The sequence below is a fragment of the Volvox carteri genome, assembly GCF_000143455.1.
Source record: "Volvox carteri f. nagariensis unplaced genomic scaffold VOLCAscaffold_78, whole genome shotgun sequence".
In the NCBI taxonomy this organism is placed as follows: domain Eukaryota; kingdom Viridiplantae; phylum Chlorophyta; class Chlorophyceae; order Chlamydomonadales; family Volvocaceae; genus Volvox; species Volvox carteri.
Window position 1 is genome coordinate 147,630 of NW_003307621.1, and position 19,079 is coordinate 166,708.

The 19,079-nt window shown below is 52.5% G+C and overlaps 4 protein-coding genes across 4 annotated transcripts; 2 read left to right on the top strand and 2 right to left on the bottom strand.

Moving 5' to 3' along the window:
• Positions 1-3,536: 3,536 nt before the first annotated feature.
• VOLCADRAFT_98842 (uncharacterized protein) lies at positions 3,537-5,809 on the top strand (the record flags this gene model as incomplete). Its single annotated transcript, XM_002957688.1, has 3 exons — positions 3,537-3,822; positions 4,384-4,485; positions 5,478-5,809. 3 exons carry the CDS (start codon positions 3,537-3,539, stop codon positions 5,807-5,809), a joined length of 720 nt encoding a protein of 239 aa, XP_002957734.1.
• A 4,045-nt stretch (positions 5,810-9,854) lies between these two features.
• On the bottom strand, positions 9,855-11,350 carry VOLCADRAFT_98843 (uncharacterized protein; the record flags this gene model as incomplete). The annotated part of the gene is made up of 3 exons (XM_002957709.1): positions 9,855-10,262; positions 10,814-11,065; positions 11,336-11,350. 3 exons carry the CDS (start codon positions 11,348-11,350, stop codon positions 9,855-9,857), a joined length of 675 nt encoding a protein of 224 aa, XP_002957755.1.
• Positions 11,351-13,897: 2,547 nt separating this feature from the next.
• On the bottom strand, positions 13,898-17,783 carry VOLCADRAFT_98845 (uncharacterized protein; the record flags this gene model as incomplete). The annotated part of the gene is made up of 5 exons (XM_002957710.1): positions 13,898-14,146; positions 14,649-14,843; positions 16,391-16,559; positions 16,767-16,870; positions 17,565-17,783. The coding sequence occupies 5 exons, from the start codon at positions 17,781-17,783 to the stop codon at positions 13,898-13,900; spliced, it is 936 nt and encodes a 311-aa protein (XP_002957756.1).
• Positions 17,784-17,991: 208 nt separating this feature from the next.
• Positions 17,992-18,786, top strand: VOLCADRAFT_98846 (uncharacterized protein; the record flags this gene model as incomplete). Its single annotated transcript, XM_002957689.1, has 3 exons — positions 17,992-18,046; positions 18,239-18,372; positions 18,439-18,786. 3 exons carry the CDS (start codon positions 17,992-17,994, stop codon positions 18,784-18,786), a joined length of 537 nt encoding a protein of 178 aa, XP_002957735.1.
• Between the last annotated feature and the right edge of the window lie 293 nt (positions 18,787-19,079).

Genomic DNA, 19,079 nt, shown 5'->3' on the forward strand with positions numbered 1-19,079 from the left:
TCCTACCTCGCACTTCCAACGAGACAAGTGATGAAGTATTCTAACGACCAAAGGGAACGATAGAGTTGCGGTGAGACCATATGCGTTCCAGCATCCTTGCCAGGCGTTCAGGTTCCCACTTCATAGCGTCCTTCATATGTTCGAAGCGTGGAAAGCCCATATCAGATCTGATTTCGTTTTTGTGAGAAAAAGCTGTGCTTGGAAGTAGCTCATTACATCGCGAGCAGTAGTATACGTGCTTCGGTGTTATGCTTTGTTTTGGTTTTATTCGCTAGCTCTCCTAAACCGAAAACTGTGCATGACACTGCCGACACAGCAGCGTTGCCAGAACAAGCGTCCAGCAGCAGACCTGTTGGATATGCTAAGCTCTTACAAGCTCTGCCAGGCGAGACAGAGTATGCCTGCAAGGTAGTGATTCGGGTACCGGACTTGCAGTCAGCAGTGAGCTGGCTGCTAGCTCACGCGACAATGAAGAGACCCAAGAATCACGTAATTGCTTCTATTCGCTCGCGCGGAGCCAAATGAAAATTAAACAGGTAAGAGGCATTGCACAGATATACTCTTAAAAACGCTAAGGTTTTGCGTCTCTGATTAACAATGGGCCGCGGGTCCAAAACCTGCCATTAAACTAGAATCTACACTGCACCTCCACACATTCAGGACTTGCATGCAGAAGTGCATCCCAAATGCAAAATAAAAGGTATACTTTACCCTTAATCATTGATCGGTGCAGGCAGGACATATTCGCAGTGACATGATGATGAGCAGCACAGGCAGATACGACGGTGGCTTCGAAGCTTTCTGCTGGGTCGGTTTAAGAATCAGGCCGCAATCAGCTTGATGGTATCTCCCAGCCATTCCTTAGACAAAGCAGTGCTCATAGTAGCTTCACGGCTATAGCTTGCGTTGCATGTATAATTCCCGAACACTAAAATAATAATAATCCTGAAACCATTATCTACATGGATGCAATAACACTCTTTTTTCTGCATCATCATAAAAATTCGCGCGGAAAAGGCGCATCATCACCATGCTCTGTTTTATTTGCGCTAAGATACTATTAATATTACGACGCGGCAGGCGCACACGCGGCTTGCATTGACGACGATCTCGCGGCATACTGACAGCAGCAGCTCTTTTATTTTTCTGAATGGAGGCGTGGATTCATTCACAGAAGGGAGCAAACTAACAGTAAGTTTGCATAGGTTTTGGGAACGCATGAATCGGCTGCTGTTGCTGTTCCGGCGGACTGCCCGGTGCAGGCAGGGCGGGCTGCTGTTTGAGTCGTTTGGAACAGGCCGGCAAAACTGCAAATAATAACAGTGCTGTAACAGATAAAAAATAATAGAGATGCATCCAACGGCTAATCTACGTGCCTTCCTTCTGGCCCTCACTACCCCTCGGCGCAGGCTGCGACGCTTTTGCGTTGCCCTATCTGAGGTTCTACATACAAATGCAAATTAGCTTAGAGCTACGTAGGCAAAGTAACGTTGTGCGCTTTACATATGCTCGTGCAGCAGGCTAACATGTATGGGTACGTAGGCGGACATCTGACATGATAATTGCACGCCGCCGAGTGGATCTGGATCTTTCGGTCACTTCTTTTGGTCGATTTTTGGTCATTAGGGACCCGCAGCCTGACGGGGCCTTAAGCCGAATTTCGGCTGCGGGTACTGCGGGTACAGTACCCGCAGTATTCGCAGGATTTGCCAACCTCTGATCTCAATAGGATGCAGGCAGGGTATTAGAACGGGCGGTATGCACGGACAATGAACAGAGACATACAGAATTACCGCATGATGAATTTAATTTACAACGACTGCACACTGCCCATCAGGGTGAGCCCATCAACACGTAAGGCCCCCCCCTAGGTTACCATGCAAGCCCGCCCGGCCGTCAGAGCGATCAGAGGGAACCAAAATTTGGGAATAGCACCTTGTGCACTTCGTGTGCAACACTCACAGGCGCCGGTCCACCACCGATAGAATGGGAGGGTCGGGGCCCACGCCGACTTCTAAAACAATATTAGTTTTTGTGTTTTTTCAATTTAAGAGGACTAAGTATTCTTATTGACATGCAGTTGATAAAAGCATATGCTCATAAGAGGCCTATCTGCTTAGTAAGAACAACCCCTCACGCCGTTGTTTGTAGCTCTCCAACTACCAACAAAGCAACTCCCCGAGAGCCGCCTGACTGTTGTGTTCCCGTGCCTGCCATGAGTCGTTGAGGCCCTCGCTGGTGAACATGTGCCCCTCTACACATAGTAATCTTGCATGGCCGCCGTCGTCGGTGGCAACGCTAATACATGCCGGCACCGCTAAGTCACCATAGCCGAATGTAACAAGTCTTACTGAATATTTGTGAACGAACAATAAAGAACAATAAAAAAAGCGGTTGTGATGTGCGCTGTCTGTCAAACGCTAGTTTTTTGTAAATGACGCCAAGACCTTTTCACCTCACGCAACTGCCAATCAACCGTCCAAACTGTTCCCCAACCGCGCGCCTCCCAGGTCCCAACTGTGAAATGCAAACTACAAGCTTTCTACGCTATCAATTCATTTTGTACTAGATTAGAGAGGCATCCAAGTCGACAATTCACAGGCCTGCAACGTTGCACAACGCCATCTTTGCAGTAGCGGTAAGGTCACGTCGTCAATTCCAACCCATCGTCGCATCGGAAGCGTCACGTCGTACCTTCCAAGCCTGCGCACCGTCGTCTTCTTGTCCCTCCTCCTGCCTGCGCCTGGTTGCTCTAAATTAGTATAAAAACCCCACCGCGGCTGCTAACTTCTCAGGTTCAAATCGTGGACACTTCCCTTCCCTTCACATTGTGGGTCAGGTAGGCTCGCTACTTTTTTAACGCTCCATCCCACCCAAAGATAGATCAGATAGAGGTGGTTGTGTTGGCCACTTCAATCACTCTCTTGTCATATTCCGCAGAGATATTGGTGGACTACTAAATAAAGAACCCGCTGTTCGTTTTCTTCAGATTGCCGTCCGAGTTTCCTTTCCGCTGCTTACTACTGCTACTGCTACTACTGCTGCTACTAGCGGCTTCTGGAGGTCGGTAGAGGTCGTTATCGGCGATGATCGCCCTCGATGTCATCGATCGACCAACTTGCCAACATAATGCAGCCACTGAGTGGCACAGCCACAACCCACACAACCACACAGTCATGCACACACATAGCCATGCACACACACACACACACACACACACACACACACACACACACACACACACACACACACACACACACACATCTCGCATTATTGTCACGTGCACCCAACGACACGCGGCGCACAACAACTCGCACATATATATACTACCGCCCAATCACTTATCGCGCATTTCTGCCACCATGTGCACGGCGGCTTATCATCTGACAATAAGCGGTTCGCCCTTGTTCCTTGCTCCTGACACGCAGATAGAACTATAACTAATAGCACACACACGCGCTTATATGTCAGCTCCGACCGCACAGCGCCAGTGTCTCCCCCGCGGCCGCCGCAGCGCCGTTTCCAACCCCGTCGTGATGCGGCCTCCAATGCTGCTGCTGCTGCTGTTGCTGCCAGTGCTACTGCCCGCTGCAAGCGAGGCTGCCAGAAGCATCATGGACCTCCGCGGCGGGGGCAACAGCCGCGAGTGCGACCCGCTTACGTTTCCGTACAAAACTCTCTTCTATGACAACCCGTCGGACTGTCGCAACTACGTCCTGTTTGATGTGGACGCGGGCTGCATGCCGGACTGGCGCCGCGCTAAGGAGGTCTGCGACAGCTCGGACATGGAACTGGCGCCAGCCGGGGAGGAGTCGTCCCTGGGTGCGTGTGTGGGTGCGTGCGTGTGTGGGGGGTTTATGTAGCCTCGCGTATATGCTGCTTAATGCGCACTTGCTGGCGGCACCTGTGTCCCGGTATGTTTGTTGATCAATCTGACGACCTGCCAGGATACGAGAACCAAGTGCTGAAGTGTGTGCACGAATGACTGCACCCACGCGAGCTCCGTAGTCCGTGTGTATGTGTGTATGTGTGTTACACCTTGAGTTGCGTTACTTTCTCCAAGGGCCCATAAGCCTACTGTCTGGGGGGTTCACCCCCCACAAGCCGAGACAGGGCGGCCCCATGCAGTGCCGGGAGGCGTGTGTGTCAGGAAACTACAACAAGATAGGGGTTCGTGGTTCCGTGGTGCAGCGCATGCACGATGGTATTAGCACGATTATGCACGCGCACACGCAATTCCATGGGAACACACACAAGCACACACATACACACTTACATACATACACATATGTTGCACGCCTACGCACGCCGTCCTCGCAGCCGTCCTCCGGGAGCTGTGCGCCAAGAACCGCTACACGTGTTGGATGGGCGGGGTGCCAGCAGACCCCTCCTCCGACCTGTGCTACCTGATGAGCCAGGAGGGAGACGTGCACCTGCAGGGCTGCGACCAGCCCGTCCGCTTCGTGTGCCGGAGCCGCTACGCTGGTAGGTTGTCTGTGTTGTCTTGTGTTGTCTTGTGGGTTTACTTGGGCTTGGGAGCGACCGGTGACCCACGGGACGCCAGCCCCTGATCACAATTTTTAACATATGTACATACGTACATACGTACAAAAGAAATAGCCGAAGCTGGTGTTGTTGCGATGACGTGCATGTGAGGGTACACCTGCTGTTAGACTGACAATTCTTGCGCCGGATGAACCCTGGACGGTGCAGCTTTTTTCTTAGTTTTTGGTTTAATTTGGCTTGGTTCACCTTTCTGCTTGTTTGGCCCGGTTCATGTCGCTGCCTCATCCTTCACAATCATTGCCAGACCTCCGCTGCGCCGCCCGCGGGAGCTCCCAGCGCTGGTGGCCGTCCCCGCCCGCGTACCCCGCGCCACCACCTGACAGCGACAGCCCACTCCCCGCGGCGGCTGCGAATCTGGGTGGGTCCATCATCTTTTCGGTGACCGTAGACCAGTAGACTGTTGTGGTGCCCGCCTCTGACGCCTCCCATGCCTGTATACGTTCTCCTGTCCCTCTCTCCTGCGTGTGGTCCAGTCCCTCTCATTCCAATGTGCGTGTCCCCATCCCACCCGCCGCACCGCTGCTGCGGCGCACAAGGCGTCTGCCGTACGCACGTGTTTTGTTCGGTGCTACAGTCATGTGACGCGACAGCCTCCGGAGCCAGCAATCATTCCCCAAACATTCACACGCGCATGTACAGACGCGCACACGTACGCACGCGCACACACGCGCACACACGGACATATTCACGCACACAGACATACGCACATACGCACACGTACATACGCACATATGCACACGTACATACGCACACACACGCGCACATATAGATGCACACACGCACACACACGAACTGCTTACTACCATGCAACCGTCAACATCGACACAAGCCTTCTGAGTCCACATGGATGAGGATGCGATGAGGCATGTACCAAATCGTCTCAGTTGAGTAGTCCGCATCCCTTGTTGCAGGTGGTGATGACCCCAACGTGCTGACACACGAGGATGAGACCGGCTCGCAGTACCGCTTGTATGGGATGGATGCAAAGCAGGCTACGACGTACGACGGCGCAGCGGCCTTCTGCACCGGTCTGGGCGCCGGTTGGGACCTGGTGCCGTACGGGGATGACGTTGGGTACCATGCCGTACAGCGTCTTTGCTCGGCCCGTTTGTTCACCTGCTGGCTAAAGCGCGCGAACGGTTTCCCGTACTGCCCGCTCATGGCCGCGGACGGGACCTTGCAAATGCAGGGCTGCGACCAGCTCGTGAGGTTTGTGTGCCGCCGCCCAAGGCAGATTGCCTAAACAAGCTGGCGTGTGGAATAATTTCGGGCTTCTTCAAACCACGATGCTAATTAGCTAGCTGGCACATTTATTGTGATTCTCGATTAGATTGGCAGCATTTAGGAATGGGATTTTTGCTACGATGTCCAAATGCCCGTGTGAGCCCGTGTTAGATTCCGCTATATGCTTGAGAAATGGAACACTGCTGCAGATGGCAAGGAGGGCGTAGTCCGAGCAGTCCGCGCGCTACGACGGAGAGGCCGAGTGGCCGGTTTAATTGATTGATTGATTGACTGAGGAATGCGAGCTTACGGCAGCCCTGAGGTTTCTGTTTACTACTGTCACCCGTATCGTTTATCGTACATGTTACATGTTGTTGTACCGACCGCTGGCCAGCAACATGTGTTCCCCCCCTCCAACGGTTCCGTCCGGGGGGGCATATTCGCGGGTTAGATGCTGTATATAATCAATAGCAAGCCACACACTATAATAAATATATGTTGGGTCCGGCGGTAGGCACTACGTATATGATATATGAGCGTCATGGTGTTATCTGGATTCACAGTTGTAAATATCTTTTTATTTATTGATATCCAAGCCCTTTGCCTCGCTAACCTATCGACGTGACGTGCGAAGTAAAATTTACTGCATCCAAAGCTGTAGCAGCAGTTCGCTATGGCATATTACACTTTTTACAGAAAAAACGTTTGCGATATCAAAATCATCAAAATCCTATAATCTCCAAATGATCAGATTTCCTTCCAGCACACAGCCTCCGTTAACCTCAGGGACTAAAAAGAGTACTAATGTTTTGCACACGCGGTGTACATATATCCTCGAAAAAAAGTCTTGTTTTACCTTTTCGAATTTCCTCTTTTCAAAACCAATTGAAACACTGTCAAGCACTGCCCTGAAATACAAACGGACTGAATATGATATGACCTTTTCTGTAGCCGTATGCAGCGCCCCTCCGTGACAACGCATCAACCATTGAAAGCATCATCATCTAATCAACCCCAACCTCAAATTCCGTGCAGCACCTACTCACCAGCAGCAACCTCAACCTCAACTTCTTAACTACATTATAATTCTACACAGCCTTGAAAAGCCGCCAACAGCCAACAGAAACAACCGCAAGAACGAACATATTTTCCACCAACTGCCAACAGAAGCAACCGCAGTGGACAAAGCAGTGGACTCCTTTTTGCTATTGTGGTTGTTGGCTAATAATACTGTTTAAACAGAAAGAGAACACACCACCCTTAAGTTCTGAATCTACTTCACTCATTTCCCGTTCTCACCACTCATGTACCTCCTCTAAGTCAATCAAATCTGTGTCCGGCGCGGGCCGCTCACCAACAAGGTATATAAATCATCCAAGTTCTTTTTATAAACCCCCAAGTCTTCCGTAAACACCCCCCCACCGCCTTCGCCTAAAAATCGTTGCAGGTCCTCTGCAATACGCAAAATCAATGACCTGAGGCCGCCCAGCCTAATGCGCTCTACATCATCGTATCGTCTGTACGTCTTGAGACAAAGCGAACGCTCCCAAAGCGAACGCTCTTGAAGCACACGGGGCATACACACACGGCGCACACACAGGCCTAAGCCCCACCGAGGGACCGAGGGACAGCTAGGCTAGCTACTCCCGCGTGCCGGCCCCCTTCCGCATCTAGCTGGGGACCACCGGCCCTCAACCCCGTCATCCTGGACAGGACATGCAGCAATCCTTCCTGCACGTGGAGCACGACGACAGCTGCCGGGGTGGTGGGGGCGGAGCTGATGAGCTCTTGTCAACAAGCAACGTATCGGTCGGACCTGGTTCGGTCGGACCTTTTCCTCCAATCCCAACGCGGACTTAAAAACGGCTCTAAAGCCATAATTGCTCTGGTTCCCCGGGAACTGGGCAACCCCTGCCGTACGGAACATGAACATCTCGTATTGTATTTGGAGATTTGAATCATGGCCAATTTTGCAAAGGCGCAAGAACCTGCACACTGCCTGCCACGCATCAACCTGCCAGCTATTAGCAGCAGCAGCAGCAGCAGCTGCAGCTACCAGCCGAAATGGTGAGGTTAGCTAGCCCGCATATGCTACGGACCAGCCCACATCTGCTCGCTAATAATCCGCCACCCCTTTCCATTCTGCCCACCACCTTTTCCTCCCTTCACCTACCCCTTCCCCGGCCATTCCCATTGTGTCATGCGCAATACAACACAACGAGTTTGCAATTCCCACATCATCACCAGAACATTTCCATTTCCAACCCGCAACGATCACAACTGCGAAACGCACACACACATACATATATACATACACACATACATACGTACATATGCACCGTCCCCAGCAACTCATGGAGCAAGCAACCCTGCGAGGAGAATACCTGGAGGTTTGCGGATTTATAATTCCTCCAGGCACTAGCATTAAATCAACCAGCGGGACCCCAAAATCCTCGTCACAAGCTCACAGGCAACTCACCACGGTACATACATACACACACAAAGTATTCGCATTATCGCCGATGATATCATCATCACAGCTCGCGTAACTTGACAACGCACACGCAGTCGTTTGCACATACGCGGACTCACAAAGTTCCCCCCAATAGACACATACCCGCACACCGCACATCACAAGACCCCTTCGGGTCGGAATGAAATCAACATGGGCTGGAGAAGGAAGGAGGAGAGGGGCCCCATCTTGGCTGGAAGGATCCCGGGCGCCGCGGACGCCATTTTCCCTCCCGCCCACAATCCACCGTGCAAATCATTATCAATCACCATCGCCATCAGCAGTAGCAGTAGCAGTAGCAGTAGCAGCAGCAGACATCTCCACTACCATCATCGATAAGTTACTCCACAGTCACAGCTAACACCACCAAAAAACCCTGCATAACGGCAATTCCAGCCGTAAGCCCCCCAAACCAAAGCATCAACTGTACTGCGGGGCCCTATGACGAGGGCTCCATGTGAATAATAGTCGCCGTACTAAAGAGTCACGTGTGACACCCATGCCGTACCGTGCAGGGCTTGCCGGTGGTGGCGGCGCCGCACAGTGCTTTCCTCTCTCTCTCTAGTTGCACCCGGTGGGGGTGTGTGAAGGGCGGTGAGGCGAGAAATGGTATCCAACCAAAATAGAAACCCCCGCACGGGTGATAGAGAGAGTGTGTATGTATGTGTGTATGGAGGCAGCGGGGGTAGTGGAGAGATGAATGGGCCGGCAGAGCAGGAAAACCCCACAAACCCCAAGCAGCTACGTAATCCTATATCTTTTCCGCAACGTCACAATCAAACGGTCCTGCGTGAAGAGCACCCTGCAACCCCCCAACACCTCAGGAACGAAAAGACATCATCACCTTAACACACAACCTACTGCAGACACTCGACACCGTCTCACACGACCGCTCGCATCGCCACCATGACGCAGCTCGCAAGGTAATACACTCCTACATGTGAAGGGTTTTTGCACAATTGTGTAGCCATTTGAACAGCGCAGAAAAAAGCAAGGGGGAAGAAAATGGTGTTTCACGATCTACCTTAAGGAATGCAAGAAGAAGGAATTACGGTACGGTACAGAGAGAGAGAGGAAATAACACAAGATATGACCATGCTCCAAAGAGAATGTGGTAGTAGGCTGCATCCTGCTGACGGGAGCGGCAATTCTGTCCGCTACCCTGCGCTGCATCGTTGCGCGCTGCATCGATATTGCCTTGGTTAGCCGCCACTATGTATCACGGCCTAAAATTGCTCCCAACTGCCCCAACTGTACCAACGTGCCACAGTCGAATCATCTTGGGAAGGATTTCGGCTGTCTCCTGTCGGACCTCTCCTCCTCCTCCTCCTCCCCTCCTTGAAGTCCATCAGGTATGTATGTCTAACAGTGCAGTCGGTGCAAGAATGCTCAACGTTGTCCACCAGCACCAGTACCGGTAGCGGAGCAATTAATGATGCTATTAGTGCGGACTAACGAACTAACCGCTGACTGGAATTGTCGCCCTGAACAGGTCCAACGTTGAATAGCTGCCTGATTAGGTCATGTAGCCTGATTAGGTCATGTAGCCTGGTTAGGTCATGTAGCCTGGCTCCCCCGGTCGCGGTCGTATGAGTGTCACCCACACAGCCCTGGAGTACACGTCACCGTTGAGCAGGAAGAGCATGTACATGCCCGGCGGCGCGATGTTGATGTTGGGTGGGCCGCGGACGATGGCGACACCGTTGACATCTCCAACTGAATTGCTCACAATTTCCAAACCCAGAAGCCGTTGGTGCGTGTTGTACGAGTGTGTCGTACTGCTGGGCGCCACGAGTACGACACGCGTGAGCGCGTTGTTTCCCCAGCCCGCCGGGAAGGTGTAAGTGATGGTGAAGAGACCCTGGTACGCCATGCTGGTGCTGGAGGTGGTGACGATCAGGGGCTTTAGTTCGTCCATGAAGAAGTACGGCGGTGAGTAGATCTCGACGCGGTAGTCGGCCTGCAGTGGGGGAAGTCGGCAAGGGGGACCACGTGAAGCTCTTTCAAAAATTCACTCTTAAGAAATGACGATATTGTGGAGGAAGAAGGGGCAGGGTCAATAGGTACGGTAGGTCATGTTTGTTGTCAGGCATGCCAGGGGGATCATCAACCGGCGGCCAGATAAGGAAATGGGCCGTTACAGCAGCGTATTAATCTTTTTCTTTCCTTTCTTTTCCTGGGGGGAGAGATAGAGGGGAGAGAGGAGGGGGGCAGAGGGAAGGAGAGAGAGAGGAAAGAGGAGGCGGCTATAGAGCAAGAAGGGGAAGGCATATAAATAGAGGGAAGGAGGGAGAGAGAAGGGGGAGAGGAGGGGGACAGAGGGAAGGGGAGAGAGAGATGACCAGGACCCCCCAGTAGTCCATGTTGCCATTGTACGGTTGCCATCTCCTATGAAAGTAAATTTTAGAAAATAAATGAGTCATGAGCCAATGAGCCAACCCCTCCCAGCAACTTTGTTACTTAGGTCGGAATAAATTGAGACCCGCCCTAAATGAAAAAAAATGGCCGTACCTTCGTGGCCGATGGTTCGAAATCGTAACCCGATTGCACATCGTATCTGTAGCAGCGGTCGCAGCCGGCCACGATAACGGTACCGTTGGTGGTTAATCCGGCGGTTGAGTGGTACATTCGGGCAATGAGAGTTGTAGCCATCCTCCTGAAGCGGCTGCCCAGCGGTGCATTTGGGTTGTACTCCTCCGCGAAGAGAAGGGGGTAGTTGGCGCGACTATCACCACCGCTAGCGGAGTCGCCCGCCAATCCGGCCTGTGCAAGTGCGGAGGGAGGGGGGAAAGGACAAAGGCCTTGACGTCTGTGTGCACGTGCGGGTCAAGAACGTGCAGGGACTGGTCTGAAGGCGGTGCGGGGAAAGGCAGGGCCCGATAGCCCGATGGATCAGATACCGAGATAACCCTCGGGAAAGATCTGCAAACGCCTTTTCGGTGCGGTGAGGCGCGGATGGCGTGGGGAGAGACACGCGTCATTGTGACGGAAACTCCTCTTCCCCCCCTTAAGTTCTCCAGTACTATCAGGCACCAGGTCGAAGTCCATAAAATACTAAATTACGTTTATACAACAGCAGGTAGGACTATAAGTACACAACAACATCAAGAAGCACTGATGTTGATTTAACACTGCAAATCGCAGGTTATTCCAACCGACCAATCTATTATTGGTAGGGTTGGCACGGGTACTATATTAGAAAAGAGTTACTATACTAGAATAGTACTATGCATAGTACTACATACTATGCAGGGCTCTCAGGGAACGAGCCGATACGGAAACCTGTGGAAATAGGTTTCGTCACGCTTTCAGCCCAGATTGGCGGAAATGCGGAAAGAGAATCCGCATTTCCGCGTTTGCTGTACGGCAGAAAGTCAAAAACAGATTCCAGGCATGCGTTTGCCATTTAAAGACTGCGTTTTACACTATGGAGTCATTAGATTAAGTCAAATGTCAGCAACCACTGGCCCCGACCTGGGGGCTGCCGAAGTCATAGAGATTGGCTGTGTTTCTGCTCAGAAGAAGGGTGGAAGGCCCGTTGATGACGTTTGGAAACATTTTGATAGAGGTCCTTACGACAAGAGCAAGAACTGCTATGCAACCTGCAAGGGCTGCCGTCGCCACTGGAAACATGCTCGCCTTCCTGAAATCCGCTTTCACCTTGCCAAGGAGTGCACTGCCATCGCTCCTGAGGTCAGCGCCTATTACAAGTCCTTGTTAGCTAAGGATGCTGCTGCGTCTTCATCCGAGACGATTATTATTCAGTGTTTCAGGGCTCCCCGGGCCCTTACCCCATGTAACATATGAGTGGCAATTTCTGAGCATCCCAGAGCAATCCGTCAGCCAACAACACTATGGGGGTGGTATACGATAGGGCTGCTCAGGCCTGGGGTCTCAGGGTTCAAAGAGAGGCGGGCTGCTTGAAGGGGGCAGGATGAACACCGTCAAGGGTGTGGGCACGCAATAGTTGATCGCTTGGCCCCCGCCACCCCCCGTAATACATTTAGATGGCTCTACCTCCGAGCACGATTGGAATCCACCAGATTCTAGATCCCACCGGACAGAACCGCACTGCAACAAGCTGGTTTGAGACTGTCCATGTCATCGCCACACTGAGAAGAGCTAAAAAAACATCGTTACATATTCATTTTATACTTTCCGCAGCCTTTCCGCAAAGGGGCTCCCGAATACGAAAAGATTCCGCAGACCTGGTCAAGTTTCGGCTCGTTCCCTGAGGGCTCTAAACTGGCACTAGTTTACGACGCTCGTACCGCGTTCGTACATAGTAAAATAATATAGTAAAAATAGTACTAGATAGCACTAGATTTGGGTTTGGATAGTGTCAAGTATTAGTTGGACCAAGTCGAGATCTGCAGTCAAGCTGTATTGAAGGGCTATAGCCGCGTCTTCGAGCTGTGCTACGTAGTTTTGATGAGTAGTGTCGAGGGAATCCAGTATAAAGAATGACAAGGCGATCAGAGGCTTGCAGCCTGGCCCAGACGTCCCCCCTGACGTTCTCCGCTCTCGGAATGAGCTGTTCAACAAGCTACATAACCAGAAGAAGAACGCTAAGACGGCAGGTCTTTGGGACAACTTCGATGTGGAGTGGTGGGGTGGTCTACCAAAGCTAGTCTGCTTGTTCTGCGATGAGCCGCTCAGCGCCGCGAACCCATCCTTCACCAACGCGCACCACATCAAGCAAGGTGCTTGCAAGGCAAGGAGAAGATCGTTTACATCCGTGGCAATGCGGGCTTGCAGGGCAACCACGGCGCTGCGGCGGATGAGGTGGAGCTGATTCTCCAGCAGTGCGAGGAGGACGAGCAGGAGCAGGAAGCACAGCAGCAGCAGCAGCAGGGCACCCAGGGAAACGTACATCCCTAACATGCAGATTGATGACTGAGCGATGATAGATTGAGCTGCTGCAGTTTGCTGAATTGGAGGGTTACGTACTGGGCCGTACGGGAGGTTGTAGTGCAGGAACTTCACTAGTATGACGTCCGTGTGTTGTCTTGTGAACACTGGGTCTTCTATCTGTGATTATGTCTTTATGTGCCATAACACGCCTTGAGACATGGGGTTTGGGGTCCACCCACCGGGCACTGAACTAACAAAAAGTGATCTGGATGACTGCAGCGATCTGCTTTCTAATGTCTAAGTAGATATTTAGAAAGAACAAAAGAAGACCTTTCCAACGGTGTAATTTTCAGGTACAACGGTTGGCCGTACACCCCCCTTCTACTGGGAGCGTGCACCTGCCTAGTAATAGTATCATAGTACTACATTACTATATAGAGTACTATTTCTTACTATACTATGCTATTTGGGTTTTCAAATATAGTATTTTTGCCAACCCTAATTATTGGTCGGAAAGCTATTATTGGTTTATAATAAATGACTAAATTAACCAAAATATTCACATATAATATCTATAAAATAGATACAATATATATACATAAATATACCTATACATTAAATACAAATAAAAAAGATAAATAGCACAATGTGCGGAGCCCATGTTGACCTGTGTGCCATGTGAATAATTAATTCGTCACCGACTAACCTGACAACTCCCGCAACATGGCATCACGGGGCCGCTCAATACCCAACCCAACCACCCAGGCTCACCCATGCGCCGTTCAGAATAATGACCCTGCCGTTCGGCAGCAATACGGAGTCCGGCATCACACGGCCAATCGTCATTTGCTCAAACACCCAGCCATTAAACGTGTAGTTGCCTGTCGCTTTGTTGAACGTCAACGCCAAGCGGTTGGCTCCCCGATTGGCAAGCATGCTCAAATTTCTGACGGCTCCCTCATTCGCACCGCCGAACAACATAATTTCCACCTGGAGGTACCCCCGAGCATGTATGTATGTATGTATGTATGTAGAGGCGGGAATGGGAGTGGGATGGGGTGAGGGGTTGAAATGTGCATACAGACGCACGAAGATGCGACAGTTAGGGACCGTTGTGACCGTTATGGGGACGCACGAGCAACACCACACAAGTGGAGGTCGTTGGAGGCCGTAGCCACCCGTTGCCGCACAACAACAACTAATAACACGAAACTCTCATCACAGAGACAGCTCATAAACAGAACACAGAGGATTTTTCCTTCGTACATAAATAAGATACTAATAGGCCCATTAAGCGTCAAAAGAGCGGGTTGTGAAACTATTGCGATCCTCCCTCCGGTGCTTTCACGGCGTCCATACTCGCCTCTCCCCGCACCCAACCCGCTACCCCCCAACGTAAGATACGGTATTCTTTCTCTTCACCCCTCCCACATTTTGTAGATTTTCCTCTCAACCCCAACGCCTCAACCGCCAACCGTAACCGTCAACGAACCTGGTAGTTGTTCTCGGGATACAGCCCCAGCATCGCGGAAGTCCCCGTGAATGGGAACTGCAAATTGCCGTACCCTCTCAGCTTGGGCACTTCCTGACGCCAGTTGTTGTTCCGCCAATCCATAATCCAGCCGGAGCGGCCGCAAAACGAAAATAAGAAACCCTCGGGAAGCACATAATTGAAGGGGTAGTAGATCTGCAAAGGCGGGGAGGAGGAGGAGGAAGAGGAGAGGCAAAGGAGGGGAGAGCAAAAAGGTAGGGGGAGGTGAGGCACATTCTAGCGGCTGGTGAAGGGGAAATGCGACGGGGAGGACGAAGGGGAGGAAAGACAGACACTGTCGCCTCTGAGTGTAGAATCTAGGGAAGCGATGGTGCCCTCCATGGAGTCGGTTACCCAAACCCTGGTGTCGAGGCTTGGTTGGAGATGGGGTGTAGGGCCTCCAATCAGATTACAAGATTTATCCGTTAAAATAGCGACTAATATGCAACTTTCACCATTTTCGATGGCTCGCCGTGTGGCCCATACCCTCTTCATCAAAGAGGCGACGGGCTCTTCTGAGGTATTGGATGAAGCTATGCTTATTTTGCAACGGACATTCCATCGTTTATGGTCTCATTTACAATGGGACAATGAACAAAAAGAGGTTTTGTGACGTCTCACGGTTGATGGGGTGCCTATGTTAGGAAATTCCCATCTTAGGATGTCGCGACCAACAGTGTGTGGTTGTGGAGGTTATCCAGTAGGTTCAGTGGGAGGTGTATCCCCTCGCTGTCATCACTTCTGGGCCTGTCCGGTGGCACAGGCAGTAGCAGATCAACTTTGGCTTGGGAGCAACTTTGGCTTGTCCAAGCCCCACAAACAGTGCAACAATGTGTTTGGGTTGTTGTGGCTCTTGCTGCGGTGTCAGCCATGGAGCATGGGAGACTTTATATGGCTGCAAACATGAAAACCAGCCCGGCACTGTTACCTGGCCCTTCCCTTACGGAAGAAGCCATTTGTCGAGTTATTGTTGACTTTTGGGGACGCCTTCAGGGTTTCGCAGCTCTGGGAATTCCACGGAAAGGTTGGGATTCTGTTGGCGCACATCACCCCTTCTTGAGAATTATATCTGGCAAATTGCTATGCTCACGGGAGCGGTCATCAATGAACTGTTAATTATCTGAGGTGATGGTCTAATTTGTATATTAGTCTCTACTGCAGTGCACGGCCAGCTGGCCCGATGGCTCTACTCTTCGGGAGTCTGGAGCCCACTAACAACCACACACACACTGTCGCCCGAGTAACGATGTGCAGCAGACCACTGCGCACAGGGCCTTCATTATTAGGGGAGAATGAGGGGAGCAATGTGGGTGAGCAGAGATTGGTGCGGGGGGCGGCTGCACAAGAGAAAGAAACGAGGGGTGAGGAGAGGGGTAATGGATCCAAAAACACACACGCTCGCGCACATCCAGGGCCACCGGGAAGGACATCAGGGAGGTGGGAGTGACACAGTCGACCGAGCCGGAAGTTGCGGGGAGGAAGGCAGGGAGGGAGGCGAAAAAGGAGGGAGGGAAGGAAAACACACACGTCGTAAACACACAGATCCGTCCTGGATAGAAACCACATTGTCCAGGCATAGGACTTGTCCGTCGATAGTGTTATGGCCGTACTCACACAGAGATGTACATCACTGTATTTTCATCAAATTTCAAAACCACAAACGCTCAAAAATACGGCAATGTACGACGCTATGACTCTTGTACCTGCGTAGACTGGTCCAAGTACAGAGGACGCATGGCGTACGGCGTCACATTGCTTGTAGCTGGGTCGTACATTTCCCAAAACGGGTTGTTTGCCGTACCGGCCCCCACACCCTGCGTTCCACCCATGATGAGCACCCTGCCGTCCGGAAGGAGTGTGGGGGTGGGGTACCTGCACCATGGGATGGACACGAGAAGCGCATGGTGGGGGGGTTAGGTGAGTAGCCCACATGAATCAGGGTGACAGGCATCCATTACATGACGTCCTAATTGCGAAAATGGTGGATGGATGGATGGATGGATGGATGGATGGATGCATGCTACAGAACAGGAATGATAAGGGCGTGAAACCTCCGTAACCTCCACAACTGCCACCCACCATCGGCGCCAGCCCATCTCCCGAATCTTGCGCAGTTGCAGGTCGGTGCACGAGCGGTTGAATGTACGAATGGATTTCATTCCGTCCGGATAGCCCGCATTGGCCTGCGAGTTGGTGGTAGGAGGGAGACAAGGGGGGGGGGAAATGGGAGCGGGGGGCGCTACTTGATTGGTTGGCGGTGTCGTACAAGGCACCACAAAGGGCTCGGGCAGAAGAAGCAGATTGCGGAATACATTTACCCCCTCCTCCCCCAACTCACACACATACCCACAGCCCGAGGCCCAGTCATACACACGTATACTAGGTTAGGCACTACTGGTAACGCACGACCATTACCCCCGGGAGATCCCGGGATCGAGACGTGTCAGGGTCGAAAAACACTCCGATGGTGGAAGGTATAGTGTCCCTAGTCAATGGACTGTGGTGACCTGGGATACAGTCGCGGGCGAGCCGACCAGGAATGGACTTGGGCCGCTGTCGACCCGGCAGATTCCGTTGGATGCCGGTGGTGGGTGCGGAACCTGAGCGATCCACTGAGAAGTTGACTAGGGTGCCCCGAAATACCGGGGAAGGCAGGGTTTCGCAGGGTAGCTGCCACGGGCGAAGATACACCCCCCTGTTTCACACATCATACATACATACATATACACATATGCATACAAACATACAAACCCATCGCCACTACCGCCCCAACCTCCTTCACAATCGTACCTATATACCTACACACACACACACTCTCTCTCAGCCCCCCGAGCCCCCCTGAGCCCCCCCTGAGCCCCCCCAGCCCCCCAGCCGCACCTGATGTCCGCCCACAATCACGACATCCCCCGTGTCGAGCAGCGTGTGGCCGCAGCAAAATAACCCATCAGGAGAATATACGTGTGTGAACTTGCGGATGTTCAAGTCGAAAAAGCCCGCAATGGTGTTGGTATTGTCCGGGTGGTAGCCGGAAGGACGTTCCATAAAGAGATAACGGTCCGTGCCGGGAATTTGAACCAAATGTACGGCAATGATCATGCCTATGCCGATCTGGTCGTACCTGTCGTGGTTATTTTGCGCGGGAAACGGCCCGAGTGCGAGCGGGGGTACAAAAGGAGGGGGTTGATGGGCGAAGTGGGGAGAACTTTCGGGGGCATGTGGGTACGCGTGCGTGCGTGTGTATGTTTTGTAGTACGGCACAAGTTCACACGCTTACCAGACTACAGGTTAGTGAATGGGATTTAATATGGAGGTTGGGCGAAGAACGACATACATACATACATACATACATACATACGCAGGTACGCGCGTAAAAACCACCACCACACGCAGCACATTAACCTTAAATCATTTTTTTCTCGGGAACTAGGCCGAGTGTGACACGAGCAGTCCGAATCAGGTCAGATACGCGCTCCGCTCCTCTCCCCTCTATCCTTTTCCCCCCTCCCTACAGATACAAACTACCATACACACACACGTGCACTCACACACAGGCCTTACAGACAAACACCCGCATCTGTGTACGACTGTACAATTTATGGGAAATGACAATAAGATCACAAAACGAACCTGCCGACTACCCGCACGTCGCCGGCGGGCGGAGCTGGAGGTCGAAAGATGGGCGGCGGTGACGGGGTGATGGGCGGGTACTCCGGCGCGTGGGGGGGCGCGGGGGGGACGGCATCCCCCACAGGTGCCCGAGGCGGCGGTGAAGCGGGTGGTGGCGACCGTGAGGGGGGTGAGCGTGGCAGGGGTGAGGGTGGTGGTGGTGAGGGGGGAGGTGGTGCCGAGCGTGGTGGTGGTGGTGGCGGTGAGCGTGGTGGCGGAGAAGGCGGCGGCGGCGGTGGTGGTGGAGGCGAGGGTGGTGGAGGTGATGGTGGTGGTGGTGGCCGTGGCGGGGGTGATGGCGGTGAGCGTGGCGGGGGTGAGGGTGGTGGTGGTGGCGAGGGTGGTGGTGGAGCTGGGTTTCGGGGTGATGGTGATAGGGGTGGAGGGAGGTTGGGGGGCGGTGGCGATTGTGGCGGTGGCGGTGGAGACCTAAACACTCGGATGTGGGGCGGAGGCAGGCGGCTCATCGGGGGTGGTGGGGGTGGTAAAGGCGGTGGCGGCCTCCGTTTGCCCACCACTTGGGCTTCGCTCTGTCGCGATGTGGCCATCAATAGGAGAACCATGCTCAGGCTAGCAAATGGGAGACCTAGAAACATAAATTGAGGACGGTTGCTCTTCGCCCTCATCATGATCGGCAGTGCAACTAAGGGAAAGTGGAGTTACCAAAGCGCTGTTGCTGGTTTTTGTCTGCGGCCTATCGGCGCTGGGTGGCCTTTGTGCAATACT